This window comes from Schistocerca piceifrons, chromosome 4 (genome assembly GCF_021461385.2).
Source record: "Schistocerca piceifrons isolate TAMUIC-IGC-003096 chromosome 4, iqSchPice1.1, whole genome shotgun sequence".
Classification (NCBI taxonomy): Eukaryota; Metazoa; Arthropoda; class Insecta; order Orthoptera; family Acrididae; genus Schistocerca; species Schistocerca piceifrons.
In genome coordinates, this window is record NC_060141.1 from 634,220,610 (window position 1) to 634,241,656 (window position 21,047).

General features: G+C 37.6%; 1 protein-coding gene across 1 annotated transcript in view; it reads left to right on the forward strand.

Annotated features, from left to right (window-relative positions):
• LOC124796080 (breast cancer type 2 susceptibility protein-like) overlaps positions 1 to 21,047 on the forward strand; it is a 173,362-nt gene that overhangs the window by 105,699 nt on the left and 46,616 nt on the right. The window contains exon 9 of the mRNA XM_047260165.1: positions 5,060 to 5,322. Within this exon, the coding sequence (XP_047116121.1) occupies positions 5,060 to 5,322 (263 nt within the window). The remainder of the gene's footprint in view (positions 1 to 5,059; positions 5,323 to 21,047) is intronic.

The window sequence follows — 21,047 nt, forward strand, 5'->3', positions numbered from 1 at the left end:
ACAGAAGTTGAACAAAACTAAAATGTATGTGTATGTAAGGAGAGCAATGAGAAAAGCTTGCAATGACTTTGAAAGCAAATTTTTTGCCAACCAATCTCATTAGAAACTCTAGAAGTTTTGGTCTTCCATAAAATCAGTAAGCAGTTCAAAATTGTCTATTCAGTCACTTGGTGACCATACTGGTACTGAAATAGATGAAGATGATGAAGAGAAGGCTGATTTCTGTCTTCCGAAATCGTTTCACTACATGGCCCCTCCTTTCAATCATTGCACATATGCAGAAATGGCAAATTTAGAGATAAATTATCATGGAATAAAAAGGCAACTACAATTTCTTAGTAGCAGAAAGCTATCAGGACCAGATAAGATACCCTTAAGATTCTACAGAGACTACACGAAATAACTTGTTCCCCTTCCAGCAACAGTTTATTGTAAATTGCTGGAGCAACAGAGGGAAAAAATGTCAGGCCCTTCTTGTTTTCAAGAATGGTTGTAAGACAGACGCACACAATTATAGGCCTATATCACTGACATCAGTCTGCTGTAGAATTGTGGGACATGTTTTATGCTCACATATTATGACATTTTTGGAGAACAAATATCTCCTGCATAAAGATGAACATGAATTGTGCAAACAGAGATCATGTGAAACTCAGCTCACTCTGTTCCTCCATGAGATTCCCGTACTATAGGCATCAGTGTTCAGATTGATTCAGTGTTCCTTGACTTCAGGAAGGTATTTGATACAGAATGAGATTTTCACTCTGCAGTGGAGTGTGCGCTGATATGAAACTTCCTGGCCGGTAGAGCACTTGCCCGCGAAAGGCAAAGGTCCCGAGTTCGAGTCTCGGTCCGGCACACAGTTTTAATCTGCCAGAAAGTTTCAGGTATTTGATACAGTCCCACACTGCCATTTAGTTGGGGGGGGGGGGGGGGGGGGGGGGATCATACAGGCTTACTGGCTATCGGACCAGATTTGTGATTGGATGCAGGACTTCCTTGAAGATAGAACTGAGCATGCTGCTTTTAATGAAACAATACCAACAAATGTAAAGGTTATTTCAGGAGTACCCCAACGAAATATAATTGTACTCTTACTGCTTATATTATAGATAAATGATGTAGTATATAACATCAGAAGCTCCATATGCCGGTTCTCTGGTGATACATTTATCTGTAAGATAGTGTAGTAACATCAAAAGAAGTCCTGCAGAGAATTGATGCATGTTTGTAGGGACTGGCGGTTGATTCTGAATGTGAATAGAAGTAGCATATTGTGCATACAAGGAAGAAGAAATCCACTGCTGTACAACTACACTATTAATGACAAACTGCTAGAACAACTACTTCTGTAAAATGTCTTGGAGTAAATATATGGGGCAATGTTAAGTGGGATGACCATATAAAATAAATAATAGGAAAAGCAGATACCAGACTGAGATTCATAGGAAGAATCTTAAAGAAATGTAACTTGTCCACGAAAGAAGTGGCTTACAAAACCTTTGTTCGCCCAATTCTTGAGTATTGCTCATGTGTCTGAGATGCTTACAAGGTTGGATCAATAGATGATGGATAATGTCCAACAAATAGTGGTTCATTTTGTCATGTGATAATTTAATCAGTGTGAGAATGTTATGGAGATGGTCAACAAACTCAAGTGGCAGATGCTACAAGAGGTATTGTGCGTGAGAGGTATAATATTGACATTCCGAGAGAGTTTGTTCAATGAGCAGTTAGACAACTTATTACTTTCTCCCACGTAAGCCCTGCGAAAACACCACAATGAGAAAATTCGAGAAATTAGAACCAATACAGAAGTTTACAGACAACCATTCCTCCCAAGCACCCTTGGCGAATGGAAGAGGGAAGGGGAGCTCAATTAGTGCTACTAGAATGTACACTCCACCTCACACCATTGTATCACTTCCAGAGTATAGATATAGAAGTACTTATCTTGAGGAGGCTAAACCCAAATTTAGTACACTCCCCATTATTTGGAGTGAATGTGGGGCAGAAGATACACAAATAATCGAGAAACAGGAATGTTCGAGATATTTTCAAACAATGTATTTGGGATAACATCTGCTGGACAGGTAGTAGCATCTGCAGCCAACACCTGCGCAAACTCAGATGCGGCTCAACACTGTTGATCTGGCTTAGTGTCTGCCACTGCCCCTAGTGACTGGCAACTCACACTGCCAGTCCCTGGCCTGCGACACCTGTGCCCCCCCCCCTCCCTCCCCCCTCTCTCCCTCCCCCCCTCTAAAACCTGCCCAAATAAGCCACAAATCAGATAATTCACACTTGAATAATCGGGAGTACACTGCACTCATTTTAAAAAGATTTCTTTATGTTTGTAGATTCCTATAAAAGTGGAAAACCTAATCCCAGCATTTGAAACTACTAGTTCCTTTTCCATGGAGGATATAAGGATAGGATAAGAGATACGCACTTGTGAGGAGGAGGGGAAACAAGGATGATAAAAAAAATTACAGACTGATATCACAAACATCAGCCTATTGCAGGATGCTGGAGGATGTTTGGACCTTGAAGATTTCCTGAAGAAAAAGAAGCTTCTTTGAAAGATTCAGCACAGATACACTTGGGTGAAACACAGCTTACTTTATTAACACACAATATCTGGCAGCAAAAAGTAAGTTCAGACTTCCAAAAGGCATTCAACACTCTAGCCACAATGTTGACTAGTAATCAGGATATGATGATATGGAATAACTTCACAGATATGCGATCGGCTCAATAATGTTTTTATTAATAGAACACAGTATGTTATATTGTAAGGCAAATTATCACCAGGAATGAAGGTAAAATTGGGTATGTCCCAAGAAATTGCAATAGAACCAATATACATATGAGTGTGATTTATCAGGCAGGATCAACAGACCTGCAGATTGTTTGTTGATGATGCTGCTGTTGACAAGAAAGTATTGTTGTTAGACTATTATAAAGAAATGCAGAACTAATTGAATGAAGTTCCTGCTTGGTGTCATGATATCAGCTCTCTTTAAATACAGATAAATGGATAATGCCTGTAAGAATCCCATGATATCTGTGTTTATCTCATCATTGAAGTGTTTACGGAATGAGGTGGTGCAGTGATTAACATGCTTTCAGGAGCACAGTGCTTCCAATAACATCCAGCCATTCAGATTTAGGGTTTCCGTGATTTCCCTAAATTGCTCCAGGTAAATGCCACGGTGGTTCCTTTGAAACAGGTTATGGCCACTTTCCCCATCCTTTTGTAATCTGGGCTTGTGCTCGATCTCAAATGACCACAATGTCGATAGGACGTTAAACTCTAATCTTCCTTCCTTCCTTTTTCGAGTGTTGAGATGTAATAGTAAAGAAGTGATATGAAATCAGATGAATATGTAAAATCTATAGTAGGGAGGGCAAATGAAAGACATAGATTTGTTTGAGCCGGGTTCAGTTTCCCATACTGCCGAGGATTTTTCCTTAGTGGGATGACTAGAACACTTAATGCACCCATTCTTGTGAAGCCAATTCAGGAGCTATTTGAAAGAAGAAAAGTAGCTCCAAGGTATGGAAAGCAGACGACAGTCAGGAGTCTAGTGTGCTGACCCTTTGCCACTCCATACTGCTTGAAAATAAAGTTGATGATGTATGGCAGAGAATAACATGGTGGCCGGTTGACATCATGTGGTCCTTTGGACATGATGGTGGAGATCCCCCCCTCCCCTGAAAGTGAAGAAAGCAAGAGTCATGGACGATGTAATGGCTTGTTATTTCTTTTTCTTCGCTTCTAGAGCACACATTGCAACCAAAGTCAGAGGAGGTAGAATTGTAACTGCAGTACAGCTTCACAAACTTTTTGTAAGACTCAACATTAAAAAATAATTAAAAAACGTTTACTTTGTGGCCTCTTACTCCATCATGACACTTTCTCTTCTTAGAGTAGCCAAAATACTAGCATTACTTAGGCTTTCAGAACCCAGATACTTTTGTGTTTACTTTACAGCTTAGATCTAGTGCAACAGGATTCCATTTTCTTAGTTTTAGTCACAAGAAGCAAATATGTGGGCTTTTATTTTTGGAGACCTCACTTTCTATATTAAATGGCAGGCATGTATACAAACTTTGAGAGTTATTTGAGAAGATGCAAATCTAAGTTTCTGGAAAAGCGGGAATTAGTATTTCTTCTTTACAACTTTGGAGGCCCCCCCCCCTCCTGCCCCCCACATCTTCTAATGTAAGGTTAATGTTAATATTTATTTTGCAGGCTAATTAATAACAGATGGCAGGGGAAGAAAGACTGGTGAAGACTGATGAAAAAGGAGCCAGGAATGGCTACAGTCTATCAGTTATTTCATTCCTCAAATAGGATTTGTGTGTTGTCACTAATAAAAAAAGTAATTTTCACCCTTTTTGTACCACTATGTTTAAGCTGTACGACCACTAGAGAGTTCAGTCACCATTATTAGATGAAGTTGATTAGGTGAAGTGGGTTTGGTGAGTTTCATTGATTGATGTGGACAAACTCGGCCACCTAACAATGCAAAACATGTGCAAATTTCAACAACCTTGTTAGATATACTGGTGGGGTGTTGTTAAGGAGGGCAGTTTAGTGTACGGCCTAGAAAATTCATCTGTTTACTTATTGACCACCACCCAAGCCACCCTTAGTTGTACTATTCAGTTTATTATTTATATTTCACACAATTAACATAAACATTTAAAATTAATTTGCAAAGAACTGCTCACAGTGTTTAGTGTAACATTGTTTTGAGTATGCAATATTTGTAGAATTGGAATCCAACTGCTTCAAAATTTGTTTGCAGATGCAGATAACTGCTCCTCAATCTTTCTGCAGGTTATCAATAATGTGTGCAGGCTCACTTCATTTGTAATGTAAGCATACACGTTGTGAGATTCTATGCAGTTTTACAAATAATTTGTAGAGGTGACTATTTCGAAACAAATTCTGATACCATCCCTTTTCTACTAGTTAGTGGTTCAGTTACTAATTAGTATGAGGCCACAAGCTGATAAATTACTAACAAGTCTTCCAATGTTGTTTCAGAATTTTGTTCAGCAAAACAAGAGGCACTTCGTGCTTCAAAACGAGAGCGACAGTGGCAAGAGCATATAGAAAAACTATACAGCCAGGAACGTGCACAATTGAGTCAGATAGAATGGTTCAGTGCCTGCAGCCAACAGAGTAAAAGCAAAGGGAAGAATAAACAACATGTAACAACTCCTACGCGACAACAGTTAGCTGCTGCTACAAGTGCTGAAGACCTTTGCCAGTTACTTTTCAACGCACCTGATCCAGCGTCACTTCAGGTATACGAATTTAGCTTGAAATTTAAGACGTAAATCTCATGTGTATACCTTTGTTATAAGCAAGTAATTTGATTGAAATAGATAAATTTACACAACAGAAACTCCTAGATGTATGTATGGAATGTCATGAGTTAGACAACAATTCACGATACAGAATCATGTGACCAGACAACACACACTTGCACATGTACAATTTTATATTGCTTCAGTAAATAAAATACAGGCATGTGCATCATTGCAATGAATATTAAACTGAGCCGATGACCTACTAACAGACTCTATCAAACACAATGTCCTCAGTGCTAAGATGATATCACAGGAGAGAATGGTCCTCATGAAGGAACTATTACTGTTCCTGATGTATATAATTCACATAATTAAATAACAATAGCTTTCCTCTGAGACTGTTTCGCACACATAATCTAAAATACAGAAAACAATACACACAAATAGATATCTTTGACAACAGAAAATGTCACTGGTGATATATGGCACACTTAGTGTCACTCATAAAAATGTGAGGTCGTGCTGGAAATCAGAAAAAATTAATACATCATCTCCATAAACACCTGTGAAAAATTCTATGAGGGCACTAAAATATAATGTACGTAGGTACTAGACAATCTAACACAAAATTATAAACATCTCCCAAATAACATTCCTTACAGTCTGTAGCATATAATGTAATGTAGTCCGTCTCCAGTAGCTGAGTGGTCAGCATGACAGAATGTCAATCCTAAGGGCCCGGGTTCGATTCCCGGCTGGGTCGGAGATTTTCTCCGCTCAGGGACTGGGTGTTGTGTTGTCCTAATCATCATCATTTCATCCCCATCGATGCACAAGTCGCCGAAGTGGCGTCAAATTGAAGGACTTGCACCCGGCGAACAGTCTACCAGACGGGAGGCACTAGTCACACGACATTTATTTTAATGTTGTGTAACTCCTGACAGTAACAGTGAGTTTCTAGCTCGATGCTGGTCTGAAAAAGTAAAAATATGAAAACCAAGCAGTAGTTTTGTGTTGATATATACAAATGACAATGTTTATTTATGACATGAAGGCAGCATGATACTATGAATACAGGACAACAGAAAATTGTTGTAAATGATGGAACTGTTGCAGTTGGCTTTAGCATAATCAAGTGCAAAGCATCTATGCGTATGTCAAAATCCTATGTCTTCATTCACCAACAGAAATAGTCAATAGTCAGAACAAACCTGCAATATTCAGATACAGTATTTGCTAGGAAGACATCAAAGCAATTCATAGCCGGCTGGTAGCTTTCTTACCGGTAGGTTTGAACAACAAGTAAATGTTACAGAGATGCTTTGGTAACTCAAATAGGAATGCCAGGAGTTTTCAAGAAACACTATTTAGAAAATTTAGAGAACCAGCATTTGAAGCTGACTACCAAACGTTTCTACTGCCACCATCATATACTGCGCATAAGGACAACAAATATAAGATACAAGAAATTAGGGCTTATATGGAGGCATATAGACTCAGTTGGCGTGGCACCAGAGCATTGAGCACACTGATAAGTTACAGAGTTTGTGCACCTTTTATTTTGCAAACACATTCGTATCTACATTATCTTTCGAAATTGGGCTATTTTATTCTTGCCATACGTAGTTTCCAGCAATCATGTTTAATAGGGACCTGAAAATTTGGCATCTATTTTAGGCCAAATTTTCATCTTATTTTTGGTGAAATTCACATTTATTTTTGGTGAAAAGTAATCTCTCTCTCTCTCTCTCTCTCTCTCTCTCTCTCTCTCTCTCTCTCTCTCTCTCTCTCTCTCTCTCTCTGTCTCTCTCTCCCCCCCCCCCCCCCCGCCCCCTCCTCTCCCTCCCTCCCTCCCTCTCTCTCTCTCTCTCCTTCTCTCCCATGTAATTGATTAGAGCTACAAATTTAAAAGGTGGTCATGCTACATGCCGGAAGATGAAACCTTAATGCTTTGAAATAACTTTCTGGTGTTTGGTGAGCTTTTCGACTGGAATATGTGCTTTTTTCAAAAATGTCAATAATTTTTTACAGATTGGCCTTTACTTGTTTTCTTCTTTTCCCTGAACTTAAACTTTCAACTAATAATTGTTTCTGTTGAGAATTAGGAGCATTTTCATGCTAGTAAACTGAGTGCTTCTCTAATGTAAGACGTTCTTGACATTTTTCCTCCCAATTTGTTAATTACAAAATCTGCAGAATATTAATTTCTACCTTTCGTGGTCACCCATAGCCACATGACCCACTTTAGACAACACTACAGAGAGATTCAGTGTAAGGGTAGAACCAAAAATAACTCTAATTACACATTAGGGGCAGAATCCCGGCACTGTTAAAATACATTGAAAGATTTTGATTTCCATTCACTATAGTACAGAGTGCGGACACAATAAACTGGCAATTGGCCACTAGTGTAAACAAACTAGAAAACAAGAAGCACTGCACAACAAAAAGCATTTGGTAATGGCTACCGCGCAATTACTTGCTTAGGTTGGCAGTGTCGTAAACAGCATAGTTCTGGTCGACCTCTACCACTATTTGACACAACCACAGTTCAAGACACCTGCCTCCTTAAAACTGCCACATTAAATTGTCCACATTTTATCAAATTTGAACTTAAAGCTAGCAAACACACACACTCATTTCTTTGTTCTAATAAACGGGATCCCACTGTTGAGTAATGTATTCATAATTGGACGTTTATTTTATACAGACCATTCAACTGCCCCCAGTTGGTGTTGCACCAGAGCATTGAGTGCACTGGCATGTTATAGTGTGTGTGCACCTTTTATTTTGCAAACACATTCTTACACACATTATCTTTCAAAATTGGGTTTCATAGGATGATTTGCAACACCATTAACTGAAAATTGAATAAATTTTCAATTCTTGTATCCAGAAAATAAAACTGTTTTAAACTATCTCTGCTAAATAGTTCATCCTGATAGTTGACTATGAATTAGTGTCTATTAGATAATTTTGCATTTTTGCCTTTTGAAACATAATTGACATCTATGTTCACATTTTTCGGGTTCCTAATGTTTAGTGAGACTGCTGTGCCATTGTTATAGAAATATTGACTCACTGTCCAAATTTCACACCCAAATATGGATTTATATGCAATCATATGAGAAGAATTAGTTACCTATCAAAACTTTAGATACCTATATTGTTTCACGCTAAAGACCAGCTGGAAAAGTGGCAATAGGAGGTCAGAAACGACATATGTGTCCCCAAAAAACTGAAATTGAATCTGTGCCTATAAAGATCATATTGTTAGCTCTGATCTTGTGCTTCACTCCACTGTTGTAGTTAAATGTATCTTATTACTTTCAGATATTTGTAATTGCGAATTACTATCAAAGAAAATTCGAAGCGCATTTCTAAATGTTTCATAATTATGTAATCAACACAAATACTTTTTCTGTGGGTGCATAAAATTCAAAGAAAAGAATTTACTGCATTTTTATATTTTTTTTCCTTTCTTATAAATTTTTTGTCTCGTGTTATCCATGGATTCCTTTTAGGCCTTGTAATTTTGTCTAGTTGTTCCTCTGCTGCCTTCACCATTTCACCTGTCACAGTTACCCATTCATTTTCTATCACATTTTTTTCATGTATTTAAGTTAGTCATTGCCTAATGCTCTCACTGAAACTGTTATAACCTGTGGTTATTCCAATTTATCCAAGTCCCTCCTCCTCAGTTCCTAACCTTCCTGCAGTTTCTTCAGCTTTAATGTGTATTTCATAGAAAATTATGATCAGAGTCCAAATCTACTCATAGAAATGTTTTGCAGTTTGAAATCTAGTTTTTAAATCTTTGTCTTGCCATTATGTATTTAATATGAAATCTTCTGGTGTCTGCATGTCTCATTCATACTGCCTTGTTTGATGATTCTCAGACCAAGTGTTAGCACGATTAGTTTGTGCTCCGGGCAAAAGTCTACCAAATGGCTAGGCTTTTCATCCCATTCCCTCTCGTTCTATGCTCTTTTGCTATTTTTATTTCTATTCCTTTTCCTACAATCAAATTACAGTCTTCCACCAAAATTAGATTGATATCCGGAATATGACATTAGCGAGAAGAGTGAACCTTGATGGATAACATTAGACGAAATCTACCAAAGTCTTCCGGAAAGCATGATACAATACCATACAGAACATACATCAAGCAGTCATTCTGAACCTCAGATGTGAAAGTGAGATGTCCCACTTAACAATCTAATTTATCTGTAAAATCAGAAAACTACATTAACTGCTGCTGTTGTGGTCTTCAGTCCAGAGATTGGTATGGTGCAGCTCTCCATTCTGCTCTATCCTGTGCAAGCCTCTCCATTTCCGAATACCTACTGCAACATATATTCTTTTGTATCTGCTTACTGTATTCACTTCTTGGTCTCCCTCTGCGATGTTTACTCCCCCCTCCCTACACTTCCCACCATTACTAAATTGGTGATCCCTTGATGTCTCACCGAGCGAGGTTGCGCAGTGGTTAGACACTGGGCTCGCATTCGGGAGGACGACGGTTCAATCCCGCGTCCGGCCATCCTGATTTAGATTTTCCGTGATTTCCCTAAATCGCTCCAGGCAAATGCCGGGATGGTTCCTTTCAAAGGGCACGGCCAACTTCCTTCCCTGTCCTTCCCTAATCCGATGAGACCAATGATCTCGCTGTCTGGTCTCCTTCCCCAAAACAACCCGACCCCTTGATGTCTCAGAATGTGTCCTCTCAACCAAACCCTTCTTTTAGTCATGTTGTGCCACAAATTTCTTGTCTTCCCAGTTCTGTTTAGTACCTCCTCATTACTCACATGATCTACCAATCTAACTGTCAACATTTGTGACACCACATATCAAAAGTCTACAATCTCTTCTTGTCTAAACTGTTTATTGTCCATATTTCACTTCCATTTGTGTTTTAATTGCTCTTTCAAGTACATTGCTGTTTTGACAGAATTATGATGGCATGAGCAAACCTCAAAGTTTTTGTTTCTTCTCCCTGACCTTCAATTGCTACTCCAGATTTTTCTTAGAGTTCCTGTAGCTCAGTGGGCAGATTGAATAATGTCGGTGATAGAGCACAATCCTCTCTCATTCCCTTCTCAACCACAGCGTCCCTTTTATGCCCCTCGTCTTACTACTGCCATTTTGTTTCTGTACAAGTTGTAAATAACCTTTCACTTCCTGTATTTTACCTACACTACATACTGAATTTCAAAGAGCATATTCCAGTCAACATTGCCAAAAGCTTTCTTTAAGTCTACAAATGCTATAAATGTAGGTTTGCTATTCCTTAGCATATCTTCTAAGGGAAGTCATAGGGTTAGTATTGCCATGCATGTTTCTCTGGAATCCAAACTGATCTTCCCCGAGGTTGGCTTCTACCAGTTTCTCCATTCTTCTGTCAAAGAATTCCTGTTCGTATTTTACAACCATGACTTATCAAACTGATAGTTTTGTAATATTCACACTTGTCAGCACCTGCTTTCTTCAGATCTGGAATTATTACATTCGTTTTGAAGTCTGAGGGGATTTCACATCTCATACATCTTGTGCACCAGATGGAATAGTTTTGTGGTGGACGGCTCTCCCAATGCTATCAGTAGTTCTTACGAAATGTCGTCTACTCAGGGCCATGTTTCGACTTTGTTCTTTCAGTGCTCTTTCAGTTTCTTCTCGCAGTATCATATCTCCCATCTCATCTTCTTCTATGTCCACTCTCCTTTCTATGATACTGCCGCAAAGTTTATGACCCTTGTGTAGACCCTCTATATAAGCCTTCTATCTTTCAGCGCTCCTTTCTTTGCATAGTACTAGTTTTCTGTATCGACTATTGATATTCATAGAGCTGCTTCTCTTTTCTCCAAAGGCCTCTTTAATTTTCCTCTAGTGAAATATGCTTCTAAATCCTTGCATTTGTTCTGTAGCTATTTTGTACTTCCTCAATCTCATTTTTTAAACATTTGTATTCCCTTTCACCTGCTTCATTTGCTGCATTTGTATATTTTCCCCTCTCGTCAATTAAATTCAGTATCTCATGTGATATTTAGAGATTTGTGCTAGGATTTGTCTTTTTACCTATTTCATCCTTTGCTGCCTTCACTATTTCATCTCTCAGAGCTACCCATTCATCTTCTACTGTATTTCTTTTCCCTGTTCTAGTCTGTCATTCCCTTGTGGTCTCTCCAGATATCCTACCTTCTTTCAACTTATCCAGGTCCCATCTCCTTAATTTCCTACCTTTTTGCAATTTCTTCAGTTTTAATCTGCAGTCCGTAACCAATAACGCCACATCTGCCCCTGGAAATATCTTACAATTTAAAATCTGGTTCCGAAATCTCTGTACGTAATGAATTTTAAACATTTCAGTGCCTCCAGGTATCTTCCACTTATACAACCTTCTTTCATAATTCTTAAATCAAGTGTTAGCAATGATTAAATTATGGTCTGTGCAAAATTGTACCAAGTAGCTTCCTCTTTCATTCCTTTCCCCCAATACATATTATCCTATTATCAAATTCAAGTCCCCCATCACAATTAAATTTTTGACTCCCTTCACTACCTGAATAAATTATCTCATCATACATTTCTTTACTGTCTTAATCAACTGTGGAGCCAGTTGACATATAAATTTGTACTACTGTGGTGAGTGTGGGCTTAGTTCTATCTTAGCTTCGATAATGTGTTCAGTATGCTGTTTGTAATAGCTTACCCTCATCCTGATTTCTTTTATTAATTATTAACCCTCTTCCTGCATTACCCCTTCATAACCCTGCATTCAGCTGATTATAAGTCCTGTTACTTCTGCCACTGAACTTCAGTAATTCCCACTATATCTAATTTCACCCTATCCATTTCCCTTTGTAAATTTTCTAAACTACCGGCCCAATTAAGGGATCTAACATTCCACAGTCCGACCTGCAGAGTGCCAGCTTTGCTCCTCCCAGTGACAATGTCCTTCTAAATAGTTTCCACTCGAAGGTCCAAATAGCCGACTATTTTCACTCTGGAATATTTCACCCAAGAGGATGTCATCATCATTTAACCACACAGTAGAGCTGCCTGCCCTTTGGAAAAATTACAGCTGTAGTTTCCGCTTGTTTTCAGCCATTCACAATACCAGCACGGCAAGGCCATTATGACTGATTATAAAAGGCCAGATTAGTCAGTCATCCAGACTGTTGCCCCTGCACCTACTGAAAAGACTGCTGCCCCTCTTCAGATCCACATGTTTGTCTGGCCTCTCAACAGATAATCCTCCATTGTGGTTGCACTTATGGTATGACTATCTGTATCCCTGAGGCACGCAAGCCACCCCACCAACAGCAAGATCCATGATTCATTGGGATTTGGAGGGGGGGGGGGGGGGGATTAATACAGCAAGTAATAAAGTTACCCATATTTTGTAGCATCATATTTTTGCATTTATCATTCTATTTTATTTGTCCCATTTGAAAATAATGATGCATCAGTATTTCATAGCACTTTAATTTCTTTCTGCAGAAATACTAAGGACTACCTGCCTGTTACACATACACTTGAGACACACGCAAATAATTCTGACAGAAAGCAGGCAGGTGGCTTGGACTGGAAAGGTGCAAGGCCATGAATAAGCACAATTCTTAACCAAGATATTTGCACAAACAATTTTGTTGTGAAAGCATGCTCGGCTAATAACCCAGAGATCCATGGATTTAAACCATGCTTTGTAACTACTGTGATGGAGTAGGCAGGTAGCCTGGAGGGTTTAATGAAATTTGCCAATTTAATGGAATTTCATTAAAGAATAAAAGTAAATAATCAGTTACCTTTTTTAAATTTTTTGCTTTTAGTTAATTTGCCTTTCTTTCTTTCTGTACGTACGAACGAACTTTGTTGTAGAACCTCTCATTTACGTGTGGTAATAAAAAATTCGTTTACACGGAACTAAGTACATTTAAAATTACGTGAACTCATATTAACTGATTAAGAATATTTAGTTGAGAATTAAATCCTTTACATAATTCGGCCTTGGCACACATTTTCTAAATGCAGTGGTTTTTTTTTTTTTTACTGAATTCTTTCCCGGCGTTAGCTATGGAACACAAGACTGTCTCTATTAGCAGAAAACGGCTAAATATTGCCAAGCCGACGTTTAATTATCACTGATAAAACACACATCCCTATACATTTAAGTTATTTGAAAGAACCAAAATTGTTAAATTTCAACATTAACTATCCGCCTATGAATGCACAAATGTGAACTAATTTAAAATCCGTAAGTCTCAGGATCGCTGTAAAAGAAGAACATTTTCTTAATTCACTGCTAATTTTTATCTGTTCCCGATTTACGGGTTTGGTTAATTTTTCTTAGCGGAACAATTTTTTAAATGTGCTGCCGCTGCAAATCGTTTGGTCGCGGCACAGCCCAGCAGCACCGCTAAAAATGCTGAAAATTCTTTAAAGAAATATTATAGATGACATGGGCAAGCTAATTTACATTAATAATACACACTTTTGATAAATTATAATATATTTAAACCACAACAAATATTCAACTCCCATTAGTTTGTAATTTCTCCTCTAATGGCGGCTAAATCTAGCCACAGACAAAAGACGTCTACCCATTCATAAAATGCTTCGTCACAGCTTGCTCTCGCTTTCAGCTCTACAGGGAGACGACCAAAGAATACTCAGTACGTGGTGCTTTTATACTACTGCTGACTATTAACATCTCTTTGTAATCATATAACATTATTTTCGTCTGTGGCTGAATTTTACATTTTTGTTATCGCAGATATTGACACATTTCGCAATTATATTATGAATATAGAAATATTACCATCCTAAATACAGAAAGAATATTACTACAGAAAATATTACAATAATAATTAATGTCCTTTACACAAAATTCAATAAAATTTTTTGTTAAATAATTACAGTATTTACAAATTGCTTTATAGCGGCGTATATGGTACAATTAAATTTTAGTTTATTAATAGTGTGAGTTTGCCAGGGAACGTTACAAGGGGTAGGGTGTCAGACCATGAACAAGCTCAGTTTTGAAGTGAGATATTTGCATAAACATCTGATTAACTGAAATTAGCTTAGTCTTTTCCAAAACAACAAAATTTCTCAACATAGAATTGTTAAAACAGTGTTATCTTCGAAAATGAATCTCAACATTTATACATGAAACTTGCTGGCAGATTAAAACTATGTGCTGGAATAGGACTCGAACCTGGGACCTTTGCCTTTCACAGCAAATGCTGTACCAACTGAGCTGCTCAAGAATGACTAATGACCCATCCTCACATACCCTATGTGTTTGGTGATTCAGTGAATCCCAGGGAAAAAGTTGATTTTGCAAATTATGAATGTACATATTTAAACATCTGTTCTTCATATCTTTCTCTTATTAGGTTATTTTATCTGCATTTTCAAGGTATTTTTATTGTATGAAAAACTTTTAAGTCATTCAGATGGCTCACATACTTGCCACAACTTTTCCCAGGCACTACCAGCACTCAATTTCTCTTCTGAACTCCAATGAGTGAGCTTGTAGGTATTCCTTTGGCTGGGAGGGGCAAGAGCAAACATCACTAATAATATGTGCATTTGTACCAGTGGAATAACCAGTTCAGATGTGAGTCAGACTTAGATGGAAACAAACAAATTGACCCGAACTGAAAGGCTGCAGCCCACAACCGAAGCAGACAAGTGTGTCTTCATTGTAATGAAGTGATTTTCTTACAATCGCGTGACAGTGTATTCAGTTATTTATTGTGCTGTAGTATTCATATACATATTCATCTGTTCTCAGAGTTTGCTTTCAAAGATGAATGAACCGAGTTTATCAAACAGTGGAAACTCTGGGTATGCGTTTAGTATCTTTTTAGAAACAAATTTCTAAGCTTGGAACAGAAGTGTGAAATAAAGACACCTTGGTAGGCTGATGCCTCAGCTCAATTTAAACCAAGCGGAGGTAAGACATTTTGCAGGTATTTCTACTGTAAATCTATATAAAAGAAATAGTTGGAATTGCATCTGCGTTTCTACAAATAAATTATTTTCTTTTCCATGCTTTCCATATGCTAAGGGTAAAGAGACAAACTGGACATGCACTGGCATGTCAGATCTAAGCTATCTAACACAGAAGGTTAAGAAGCATAAGGAATCTATTGCACAAATGAATGTTTATTTAAATTTATTAGTTTTTGGAATAACAGACATTAGGCAAGAGCTTAGTTCAGCTATGAGACAGAATATAGAAAGAAACAGTGACAATGAGAGGAAAAATCAGCGTTCTTCCCAAAATAACTATGTGTATTTACTAAAGTTTCCTCACATGGACTTGATGAAACAGCAAAATCTGGCAATCCTGGAATATTCAGAGGGCTATTAAATTTCATTTCAGCTTTCATTCATTTGTAAAAGAGCACGTAAATGATGCTACAGTCTATAAGCGTACAGCCACAGATTATAAAATTCTTTACTAGAATGAATGTTACATGTGTGTCATGTGAAAACTAATGCAGAAATAGCAAAGACAGTTTTTGTGTCTGTGATAGTAGATGAAAACTTCTGATGTATCTTTTAAATTTCAGTTGGTTGAAGTATTTTGTTATTTACTGCTAATGAAGAGTCTGAAAGATTTTGGGCATTTTTAAATACATCTAGTAACAATGCTTCCTCTTTAGCAGCTTGCATTAAAAATGTCCCCACTGCTGTTGTCCAAGAACAGAAAGAAAAAGTAAGAACTCAAAGCTATGATGGTGCTTACATCATTCTTGACAAACATGTAGTGGTCGGAAAAATTGTAAGAGAAAAATATTGTTTCACATATTATGTGTGTACTTATGCACACCAACTGAACTTAACTGTCCAGGTTAAAAATAAAAAAGTAAAACTGTTTTTCTGTATTATTGCAGAGATACCAAAATTCTTCTGTCATTCAGCTCAGAGAGTGGCTGTTCTAGATGCAATTGTTAAACAGAGTCCCTCATGGATCATTCACAAGATGGAACTTTAAATCAAGAAAAATCTTTACAGTTGATGAGAATAAAGAGGCCGTTGTAGAATGTCTCCCACACGTTCAAGATACCAGCAACCAGACAACTACTGTGAATCAGGCATATGGTTTAAGGTTGAAACTGTAACAGCCAGATTTTTTTCTTTTGGTTAGAGGTATTTTCTACAATATTAATAAAACTATAAAATCGTCATGTTGTCTGTCTGTTCGAACATGCTAATCTCCAAAACTAGTAAATGAATTTCCGCGGTGTGTTCCTAGGTAACTTCAGCTTAGCTTGGGGCAACATCTATATTCCATTAAAGTCATGTCGAGGGGGAAAAAGATATAATAATTTAAAGTTTTAGGAATCTCCTCAGCTTAGTAGTTCGGATATTTACCTTAGTGACAGTGTTGTAAACCAAACAACTGATAGATGGTGCTGTTAGTTGGTTTATCTCACTGACAGAAGTATTTTCGGAAGTTTATGCAAGCAACAAAATTAAGTGCCACAGTCTTATCTTTGTGAATACTAGCAAACATTGCATTTAAACTTTTTAAACTCCGGTTGGAATATCAACAATATAAGGAAAAAGATAGATTGCTACTTACCGTAAAGATGACACGCCCTGGACAGGCACATTGAAGGGACTTGACTAAAACAGACAGATCTCTGAAATAATAAGGTTCACAGATGTTGACATAAGCCTTAAACCATGGAACACGATAATACGTTGCTTCTTAACAAGCCAACTGGATCCTTGGAATAATATTGACAAGCTTTACATTAGTCAGGATAATAAATGATGCAGAACTATAACAGAACAGAAACACGAGTAAAAAGAGCATTTAAATCATGGAGAGGCCAGTTTAGACAACAAGTAATATTTGACTACAAAAACAAGGAAGATACCAATTATTCTTGGCTAGACAACACAAGACCTAATAAATAACAATGGAAACTCCAGGTTGGAATATCAACAATATAAGGGAAAGATGGATTGCTAGTTACCATAAAGGTGGCAGACAGGCACAACTAAAAGACACCTACGCATTAGCTTTCAGCTACAGCCTTTGTCAGAAAAAGAAACACACACACGTTCATTCGCACAAACAAGCACATCTCATTCACACAACTGCCACCTCTAGTAGCTTGGAGCTGCTGAACATGGGGGTCATGTTTGTGGGCTGTGCTTGCTTGTGTGAATGAATGTGTATGTGTGTTTGTTTTTCTGACGAAGGCTGTGGCTGAAAGCTAATGTGTAAGTGTCTTTTTGTTATGCCTGTCTGCAACTTGATGTGTCATTTTTACGGTAAGTAGCAAACCATCTTTTCCTTACATTATTACAAGACTTAATATATCATAAATAACTGAATATGTTTATAAGGTTACAGCAGAATGTGAATAAAAGGGAGTTGTGATTAAGTGCCAGGAGTAAAACACCAGGGTTATTAAAGGCCCCCAGATGAGGTAGTAAGTTATAAATGTTAAACATGGTACTCAGCAAGTAACAACTGACCCTGTGTAAGATAAGCCATATGCAGCAAATAACAGTAAAATGTCATCACTCTCAGTAACGTTTATACAATATTCATACTCACACATGTAATATATTAATTGTGGCAAGCAGAAAATGTAAACTTCCAGTGTCCATTTTTGGGTGGGACCGGAAGCAATGACAGTCACAAATTTGACGTGAAGTTCTTGCCAAATAATTTTCCTCTGTGACTCTCCTAGAGTAATGGATTCATAGCCTTTGATGTTGTGTGCCAGATTTAGTCCCATCAGGTTAACTTCCTTCTCAAGGCACTTCACCAAGTTAACAGCCAGATCCGGACTGCAGTAACTGCATTAGAAGTAGAAAGGTGCCAAGTAGAACTACCTCAGTCGGCCACAACATAGAGTACTATGCCAATATACCACCCTGTCCCATCACCAGCGATAATGTTGCAACTCATTTCAACACAATACTGACTTGGCAAGCTTGGCGGATTCACTTAAGTCGGCACTGTGCTAGCTGTCCCTTGCGGGGCTTGGAAGGTAAACATGTTAAACCCCAGTTAAGAAAAAGTACACATACATTCTATCAATCCCCTTGCATCATTTGGGTCAGATATCGTTAATATTTTCTATTAAATGAAAATGATATTTTGCAGTTGCTATGCAATTCTGTTATATAATGATACTCTTGTAGCTATATGTTTCAAGTAAAAAAAACTCATTGGCAGGCTGGGGTAATGCATGCATTGAGTCATTCAATACATAAACTTTAATAAACCTGTGAATTTTGAGTCTTCAAATTGAAGTGCATGTGCTGTAAATGAAGTGTCTGTGGAGGAGGTATTTTTAACTGACTGATAGTGGTGTATGCACATTTAAATTAAATTTTATGGATGGCATTTTTGAAATATTGCCTGTTGAAGGTGCCGTACAGAATTACAGGTTACTGATCTGTTCAGCACATTAACTGTTTGTTCCTGTTTCTGAGACAAGTACTTGTCAAACATTACCAGGGTGTCTACGACCCGGGACAACCGCAAGAGCCGGGAAAAACCTGGGAATTTTTTCATCTGGGAGAAAACCGGGAAAAACCCGGAAATTTTTTTGAATTCCAAGAATTTTTCATTGTTTTTGTTCTCAGTTAAATTTTTGTAATTTTGACTGCTAAGAACCAATACTCTAACAAAGGATATTACTGTATCCTGCTACTGCAGAATAATACTGCAGCAATAAAACATGAACGAGAGAAAAAATGAAAATAAAACTTAAATTGCAAAGAAAATGTGCAATATACGACAACAAAACACAGTGCTCATACAAGCGTCTGCCAACAGCAGAATGTGTCAAAGGCTTTAAGTCATGACAACAAATTGCCTCCGATGAGCATGACATCACAACTGTTAACATTAGATTTGTTTTAGCAATTACGAGTAGGCTCATGCAAAAAAAAAAAAAAAAAAAAAAAAAAAAAAAAAAAAAAAAAAAAAAAACAGCTAGGTGCTAACGGGAAAAATTTTTTTGGCGCCAAGCCCATTTTTGGCCAGATCGCTATAGTAGTAAGGGCCAGTTGTACAGTCTCCAGCTAGCAGCCGCCTTAAGGTCTATTCTGGAAGTAGTGCGGAAAATGCGTTGTATGAACATGTAACAATGCCTAACCGGAGAATAATCGCAGGATAACTAAACTGGTAATTCTGGCAGAGTTAGTGAAGTTAACCGGCGATTAAGCTTTCACATTGGCTGGAATAGATACAGAATTAGTGATGACAAGACTGTTTGTTAGAACGAGGAAGGAGAAGAAATGGGGACATCACTTAAATTATGGAAGAATATGACGATTCCAAATTTATATAAAAATTTTGCTCTACTACTTTTCGATCTCATGCTTGAGAAACTGGAGCATATGAATGAAGTGTAAAACTATTTCCTAACGTAAAGCTTTCTGCTTGTAGTAGGCCTAATAGGCATTTGCTATTGGTACTTTGTTAATTATATTCTGCCGTGTTATAAAAATGACCATTTGTGCCAAAACAATCTCATTTATTTGGCCTGTGTTACAATTGCTGCAGTACTAGAAAGGCCTAGTTTGTTTTATCTAGCAGTGGCAAAATACACGTAATCAGGTCAAGAAACCACACCAGTCTTGGGTCCTATTTGTATTAACAGCTTTTTCAGTATTAAACAACGACATTTTGCTTTTTCATGTAGCAAATTGTTTGACGAACTTTGATGAGGTAACAGGTTCTTTTGCAGAAAGGAAAGCACGCCATGTAAAGCTATAGCAAGATTAGAGAGAAAAAAAAATCTAGGAGCTAAGGATTGAAGAAATGTGTACTGTCTTGCTTGTCTCTTGTCTTTACTGGTTTTATGTGTCCTATACTTAATTTTATGTCACACAAAGCAGCAAGTTGTTAGCTAATAGGGAATAAAGAGTGCAATTTTCCTGAAGAGTTTCTCTCTTTTTATATAAAAATAAAAGAGGGGCAGGATGTCAAACCGGCCGACTGGAAGCGGGAGAGGCACTATAGAGTATTTTAATTTCCACTGTCCTGAACATAGTTTGATGGTATCCATTACAAAATACACACGTTTCAATTCCACAGACCGAAATACAGTGACGTGCGATAGAAGAATGCTGTGTGAAGAGGTGTGGCACTACACTTTGGCACTTGCAATTCCTTGGACACATATGTTATATGTATCAGACTCTTCAGAAAGATGTGCGCTACAAAATGAACATATTTTTGAAAGTTCGTTTTGTTTTTATTTTTAATTTTTTAATTTTTGACGTCCTACCTCAAACGCTCGAGGGACGCCGCTATATAGGGAAGCGGGTAGTCTCCATGTGATCCGTGTTTACATTTAGTAGTGATTTTGCTGTTTCCTCTTTGTCCACTGCACTCACTTCAAAGAAAACAAAATTGATTTCTGTGGCCGGGAGCTATCATGTGAATTAAAATACATTCACACAATTATGGAAGGCTAAAATATGTTATTAGTTTCAGATTTTATTTTATTTCCACCTTTCTGACAGTCAAGCAATAATTGCCATGCAGAACAATGAAGTTATTTTTATCGGTTTGCTGAATAAATTTTCTTTTATTAATATTTTCTGCTGAGGCAGTCAATATATTTGAAACAAAGTGTTTAATTCCACACTATTGGCTAGTTTCAAGGGTTCTGTGCATTTCAAGTGTACGTTTTCATCTTCTAGCGCCGGCCGCGGTGGTCTCG